The 8,088-nt window shown below is 42.4% G+C and overlaps 1 protein-coding gene across 1 annotated transcript in view; it reads left to right on the top strand.

Moving 5' to 3' along the window:
* Nucleotides 1-1,361: 1,361 nt before the first annotated feature.
* The window catches only part of znrf2b (zinc and ring finger 2b), a 28,220-nt gene continuing 21,493 nt past the window's right edge, over nucleotides 1,362-8,088 (top strand). The window contains exon 1 of the mRNA XM_034874776.1: nucleotides 1,362-2,315. Coding sequence (XP_034730667.1) covers nucleotides 1,907-2,315 — 409 coding nt within the window. The 5' untranslated portion in view covers nucleotides 1,362-1,906. The remainder of the gene's footprint in view (nucleotides 2,316-8,088) is intronic.

Genomic DNA, 8,088 nt, shown 5'->3' on the forward strand with positions numbered 1-8,088 from the left:
ACTTGCAGTAATTCCGAGGGACCCTCCTGTTATAGATCCCTGCCTCATTTGGATTATATTTTCAATGGCTTTGCTGCAAAATGAAAAGAACCAAGACCGGTCCTGGAGTGAAGGCAATCCTGGTGACATTGTGGATTTGTAATTGACAAACAAGATGGTAACAAAACAATTGTAGAATTCCACTACACAATACCAGTAGAACACAACTTGCATGCTCCATGCATGTTGTTACTTAATTAACCCATAAGTGGAAGGGGGGCGAGGTAGCGGGAGACCCTTCGTTGTTATTGACGCTGCTACGCTGCCGGTGACGTCATTGGACGCGTAGGTCCAAGCTAGCAAAGTTTCCATTATAAACCCACCACACCACAAACAATCCCTTTGCATTTCACAATAAGAGCATGACTTCCGTGCCTGGAATCGGGTTGCATGTAATAACCATCAAGTGGCCTATTCAGTGGAAGTGTTAAATAAAATGTGCATTGAAGTGACTTGTGATGGAAATTGCAAAATGTCCCTCCACAACACAGGTCTTATCCGGATATACCATGGGGACGATGTCCAGCTACTTGACAAGTGGCTAAACATAAATGAGTGTCCAGTCTTCAGAAAAGTGTGCCATGACGTTGGTATGTAATGCAAGATGCAGTTGAAATTAATTAATGGTGTACAACAAAGCAACAGAAAATAAAATGTGGCATCAAAAAAAGTTCTACTGAAAAACTAACAAAGGCATTACAATTATTTCATTTATATACATGTGCTGTATTGCATTTAGATGTGTTTTTCAACTCCAATCTTCCGATTTCTATCTTTTGTTCCATTGTTTTGGCATGGAGGGGAGGGGGCAATGAGAGCATGATGTACATATGAAGTACATGTTCAGGAGAGGAGGTCAGTCTTCTGGACCCACAGCCCACAACATGAATTCAACATTAATTGTAAAGATAAATCTTTTTAATTTTCCAAAACATTGACGATAGGCTTGGTACATGTAAGGGTGAACTGTTCCACATTTTAACAAAACATTATATATAAATATATGCGTATGTCTACAATTAATATTTCACTATTTTAGTATTGTATGCACCACAAGAAGGTATATCTAAAGTCTCTAGGCCGCCCTACATGTTATTGTAGGTCAAGTTTAAAATGCAACAAGTTAATAGAATACACGTAGCAATATATTACACATCATGTATTAAAGATTTCTGCTCAAAATGTTCTTCTGAATACAAAAGTATCTATCGTGGATTCAGTGACGGTGCCAGGAATCGTTTGGGAAACAGCAAATCACCGCAACCACTTTACTTTGAAAGGTCTTAGCGGAAATAGATGTGAGCTCAGCTAACTTGACAGACAGTCTGCACACCCGGGTCTCCTTGCTGCCACATTAGACGGTTTGGTGCGGGTTTTATTCCTCCATCACTTCCTTCCTTGGAGCAATAGTTGGTCAGGCGGGGAGGTGTGAGGAGCCCGGCTCTTCACTCCTTCATGCTGCCCAGGAGCCATGGCAGAGCGGCCACTGAGGAGGAACCAACGGCCGGAGCTCAGCGGGTCCACAGCGGCGACTCAAACCAGGAAGGACCCACGTTAATACAGATGGATGTCTATGGTTAACGTTGACGTTACCTGCCGGATACAGTAGTGGCGGCTTCTAAAGTTTTACACTCATCTTCAGCTTTTGTCACAGCTGACCGGTTCAACTTTTACTTCTACCTGGCATTCCCGAGATGTCGACGGGAACACAGCGACGCGGAGTTTGTTTCGCTTTTCTTTTCTTCCAGTAACGTTACGTGTTTGCCCTGTAAAGCCACCCGCCTCTGGCGTCAATCTGGCGCAGTGTTCCGCAGTGGCTCGCAGAGCGACTCTTTAATATCGCAAAGCCGAGTCACTGGAGGTTACCATGGGGGCAAAGCAGAGCAGCGTCGCTGCTAATCCCGCTGCTAACGGACGGACCAGAGCCTACTCCGGCTCGGACCTGCCCTCCAGCACGTCCAGCAGCAACGGCAGTAATGTTAGCAGGACTACCGCCGGGGGGGTGAGGTACCATGCATACAGTGCGTCCGGAGCCTCGTCCAGCACCAGCCAGCACCTTGGAGCCAGGGCCAGGTCCGCGGGGGGCTCCGGAGGCTCCGGGACCAGACCTCAGTCCGGTATCACCATTCCGAACATTAGCGGAGCCTACAGCTCCCAGGAGTCGGGCGGCAGTAGCCCGGAGGAAGCGGACAGGCAGCGCTCGGGCGGAGGGCACGAGGGTCCCCGGCTGGTGATAGGGTCCCTACCAGCACAACTCTCGCCTCATCTGTTCGGAGGTAAGAGGACCTCCGCTGGGTTGGGTCGACACGGCTCCGTGCTTCACTGAACTCTGGTGACACTGCCAACATGTTAAGTGCAAATATTAAAATGTATTGAACATTTCTGGTTCAGGATTTAAAATCCTCTATTACACACTGTGTAGGGCAAACAAAAACAAAATATTTCAAAAAACAACTTCAACAGTTTTTCTTTTGCAAGCACCTGTACCAAACACTTGTGAGCATTGAATAGGGGGGGGGGGGGGCATACTGTATCTCAGGTCATGACCCCAGCCCAACTAAGAACATTTTCTTAGACAAACCTAAAACATAGATCATCTATAAAATGTTTAACTTATTACATATTTGAATTTGTGTGATAATCCTATTAGTAAGCTGTCTAAATATATTTTGCAAAAGTTTTTTTTTTTTTTTAAATCTGTCTTTGCATTGACCTGACAAGTTGAAAATAGTCAAATCAAAAATGTATTCAGCCAAAAAGTAGTGGAATTATTAACGATCCACTGTCCCCCAGTTTACTGGTGAACTGGTAAACCTGGAGACCGGGGTAGAAACTAAGCTGTGCTGTGGGGGGAACTACTCTGACTGGCTCCTGATCAGACAGTAGTTTACGGAGCGGTGGATGCGCTTTGCAAAACAACCCAAAGTGTTCTATTAAATGACGCATTTAAAGAAGTTGCTCAATCACGCAAATTTGATCGTGGGAAGTGAAACCCGTAATCGTGATAAAAATCCATTAATTGTGCAGCCCTAGGGTCATGTGTGAATGGATCGATAATCGGTGCTGGCGTCTCCCTTAGAGATAGGGTGAGGAGCTCGGAGTAGAGCCGCTGCTCCTTCGCGTCGAATAGAGCCAGTTGAGGTGGTTCGGGCGTCTGTTAAGATGCCTGAACCACTAGGGAGGTGGTCCAGGCACATCCGGCTGGGAGGAGGCCTTGGGGAAAACTAAGGACTAGGTGGAAGGACATCCAGCTGGGAGGAGGCCTTTGGGAAGACCCAGGACTAGGTGGAGAGATTATTTTTCAAACCTGGCCTGGGAACGCCTCGGGATCCCCCAGTCGGAGCTGGTTGATGGGGCTCGGGAAAGGGAAGTTTGGGGTCCCCCCACTGGAGCTGCTGCCCCCGCGACCCGATACCGGATAAGCGGACGAAGATGGTTGAATGGTTTGGAGGTTTAAAAATGATTGATATTAACAATTCCTGATTTTTTTTTTTTTTTCTTTTCAACCCTACTACATATTCAATCAATAGTACTGCATGAGTATGCCATTACCAGCAGACTGTTCAGGCACAGTTCAGAAACATTATAGAGCATTTGGTGTGCTCAAGCAAGACAGTCATGTGATCTGCACCACATGACTGAGTAACCAGTGTGTGTGAGGTCTCGGCGTTGGATTCTGGTGCACAAAGACGAGGCAGCCAGAGAAATATCAAATATCACGATACCGCAACAATATTGTAGTGTTGACTGGTGCTTTCACAAAATATTTACACAATGAGATTTTTGGTAATTGTCAGTAATGTGATGTAAAGGCAAATAATAGAACAGTTACAGTTTGGGAAATGATATCACTTTACTCTCCTGCAGCCTTTAAAACCAGGAAAAGACACCACTTATGCCATATCAAGATATTACAATATGCAAAATCTAAGACAATATCTAGTCTCCTATCACGGTATTGATATTTTGCATGTGTGTGTGAGTGATAAAGAACTTATTTGAAATAGTAAAATTTGGGTTAAAGTATCCTTTTTTAGCGCTGCCTTTTATTTGCAATTCAGTGTTTGATTAGGTCATTGAAAGAAAGTTAGAAACAATTTCCTTTCAGTTGTTTAAAAAAAAGAGCTAGCAGTTTGTTGTATTTTAGCAGAGTACTGAAAGCAGCAGAAATGCCGTACACTTTAATAACTCTTTAATTATCGCAAGAAATAATGTTATCTTGATATTCAACGTTATCAAAAATCACAAATTTTCCTCATGTTGTGCAGACTTAATAACTTAGGAACTTGTGAGGTGGATTGTTTAAACTTTGTGTGTGTGTGTGTGTGTGTGTGGGTCGTACATAGTCAAGCGAGAGAGAAAGTCAAGTTGTCGAGTGGTAGAAACTGTTGAGCGGGACTGTGAAATGAGCATCAACCTCAGCCCTGGAGGCAAACCAAAGTCTCCCCTGTTCCTCAAAGTGTCAAAGCCAACGCAGGAGCACTTAATATAACACTAACTGGCTTTAATATGTCCCTGTTGCACATTCATTTCTGAAAATACAGTCAAGCTTCCTTCTACGTGCATTAGCTTAGCCTCGGACCGTGTTTTCGTGACATTAGGTCAGGCGGTTTTTGAACAAACCCTTTCAAAGAAATCTGTCACCTGCTGGTTTGATGGCATCCGGATGTGAGGATGATGACTCACATGTGCAAGTTGAGCCAAACATGGGGAAAATAAACAGTGTGAGTGTCTTCCTGTTGAGTCCATTGACCAACCACGACCAACAAAACAACCTTTTAACATCCCATGCCATGGTGCTCTTTGGATGCTTTTATATAGACCTTAGTGGTCCCCCAATACTGTATCTGGAGTCTCTTTTATATATACCTTAGTGGTCCACTAATACTGTATCTGAAGTTTCTTTTAAATGAACCTTAGTGGTCCCCTAATACTGTATCTGGAGTCTCTTTTATATAGACCTTAGTGGTCCCCCAATACTGTATCTGGAGTCTCTTTTATATAGACCTTATTAGTCCCTAATACTGTATCTGGACTCTCTTTTATATAGACCTTAGTGGTCCCTAATACTGTATCTGAAGTCTCTTTTATATAGACCTTAGTGGTCCCTAATACTGTATCTGAAGTCTATTTTATATAGACCTTAGTGGTCCCTAATACTGTATCTGAAGTCTCTTTATGTAGACCTTAGTGGTCCCCTAATACTGTATCTGAAGTCTCTTTTATATAGACCTTAGTGGTCCCCTAATACTGGATCTGAAGTCTCTTTTATATATACCTTAGTGGTCCCTAATACTGGATCTGAAGTCTCTTTTATATAGACCTTAGTGGTCCCTAATACTCTATCTGGAGTCTCTTTTATGTAGACCTTAGTGGTCCCCTAATGCTGTATCTGAAGTCTATTTTATATAGACCTTAGTGGTCCCTAATACTGTATCTGAAGTCTCTTTTATATAGACCTTAGTGGTCCCCTAATACTGGATCTGGAGTCTCTTTTATATAGACCTTAGTGGTCCCCTAATGCTGTATCTGAAGTCTATTTTATATAGAGCTTAGTGGTCCCCTAATACTGGATCTGTAGTGTCTTTTAGTGGTCTCCTATTACTGTATTTTAAGTGTGTGTGTGTGTGTGTGTTTGTGTGTGTGTAGTGCTTTGAGTAGTTGTTAAGACTACAAAAGTGCAATACAAATGCAATCCATTACATACACACCCACCCACACACGTATGTGTCTGCAAGTTGTGTTAGCAGGTGGCGTGGTGTTTTCTCTGTTAATGTTCACTGAAGTGTGCCTGTGAAATGCAGATTAAGGTTAAACTGCACCTAAAGCTGTAACAATTCCAAGTTTTGGTTACAAAAGGTTCCATCTTTTTGCTTATATCACTTTCATGTGACCCAGATAATATAAGAACACAAATACACAGCCTGTGAAGTAAACCACGTCTATTTATTATCATAAAACCTGTACAGGATTAAGTGCCAAAAACTAACATTTTAAATAATAATAAAAATATATAGTCCGACCAATAATTACCTATATAATTAGAAATTGGCATATCTTAACCTAATCACCAATTACCAGTCATACAACCTTAAGTCCTTAGCTAATATTAGCAATTTAATGCGGTTCTAGATATATTTTCATTGTATTATGAGGGAGATTTCCAGCCTGTGTATACACATGTCAATACACATAGACAAATACATCGACAGATAGCATAAAGACAGGTACATATACACATATAAACAATCACATTTCCAACGACGACACCGGATCTATAAAAAGATAGATAGTTCAGCAGTGCAATGGCAGAAGCAACAAAACTTCTACCAAAGTGAGTCCTTCTCCAGTCAGAGTCCTGTATCTGTGGCCGGATGGCAGCAAAAACTGGAGGGTGATTGGTGTCGGTGACAATAATGAGGCCAAGGCGTGTGACATGTGTGAAATATAAAAAGAAGACTGTTCTATCTCTACATTTGTAGAACGGACCTCTTCGGCGCATACGCACGACTACGCGCTGCTCTCTGTCCGGTGTCTTCAGTTTCATTAATTATAGTGGGAATGTAGTGTTGGAGCATCCGCTCTGCATACATAATATATGCAATTTAGCCAGCCCGTTAAGCTATAGATGCTCTCCACATTGTCTTTTAGTTTGGCGCTATGCCGTATAATGACAGGAAAAAAGGTATTAACTCTGCAGGGTGCCCAAACTTTTTTTTTTGGTCTGTTATTTTGAAAGTGTAAATGATGGAAATAAAATCCAACTTTTTGTGACATATTATACAAATGTCCAATCTGTTATTTGAGGCCTTTTGGAGATTTTTCCATCTTTTCTTGGCTTCTTTATGCACATTAATTAAATTTTTTACCCGGGTTGCCCAAACTTTCAAGCCCCACTGTATTTAATCAGCAAGTTTGATTGAAGTTCACAAGCTCTCAAAGACACTGTGTTTGACTCCTCAACTCTGATTGGCTGTTTTCCTGATAACACTAGGAGCACCAGGAGGAGGCGGAGGAATGGGCGATACCAGCTGTAGCTTTAAAGAATGACATTCAAAACCATTAACAGGAACATTCTAGTCTTGGGGATACTTCAAAAAGCCGTGTTGTCAACAATTTCCATAGGAACTACTTACTAAAGATGAGTCCCTGTGTAAAGCCCAGTTCAGACCAAAGGTCAGCGAAATAGTGGCGCCTTCATTTATTAAGTTTTAAAACTGTCAGATTCAAGTATATTGAGACTAAAACTAATACAATCAGTCTATGAAACACCCAAATTGTTGAATGTTTACTCCCCACAGATTGGCTAACGTCCCAAAGTCTCTGGGAAAAACACAGAGGACTTGAGCTCAGGCAAGTAGTGGGTCTGAAGAAATAGGATTCTGGATCGGGATTCCTGAAGCCAACATATGTGTCAGTTTTTTAAGATACATTTGCTTTGCGCGCGCTCACATTCATGCTTTGATTTTCTGCATCAGTCGTAGTGAGTCCCAGTATGCAGATCTCAAAGGCTCAAAATGTCCCTCAACTCATTGTCTTGGCTGAGTCTCACTGCTCTTGTCAACCTTGTTTCCAGATGCAGAGGTCAGCTGTTATCATTTAAAAAGTTGTTAGCAACAATGGTTAGCAATTAGCTGACTAGCATTTAGTAGCTGAGGCTACACTTACATCGCCATGTTTTTGTTTATAAGCGATTGAGTTTTGATTTTTTTGAAGAACTAATCTCTGTTTAACATGCCCAAACCAAAATATCTCAATATTTTTGGTTTAATGGACATAAACAGGAGGCAGCGTGAAGCCTCTGCTTGCCGCTGATAGTTGCCATGGTAACGTTAGAAGCTTTAGTCTCAGAGAACAAGACGTCTTGACCAATTAGAGTGGAGGAGAAACGTTGGCGTCAGTGTCTGTGTTGTAAAAGGTCTCCGTTTGGAGGCGTTGAGACTCAAACACAATCTGCAGATCCATAACCAACACGGGTCTGAGCAGGAGGAATGAGAGGGGGGAACGCCAAAGCAGGGTGAATGAAAGGGGGAAACACCAGAGCAGGGG

The sequence above is a fragment of the Etheostoma cragini genome, chromosome 6 (genome assembly GCF_013103735.1).
Source record: "Etheostoma cragini isolate CJK2018 chromosome 6, CSU_Ecrag_1.0, whole genome shotgun sequence".
Taxonomy (NCBI): domain Eukaryota; kingdom Metazoa; phylum Chordata; class Actinopteri; order Perciformes; family Percidae; genus Etheostoma; species Etheostoma cragini.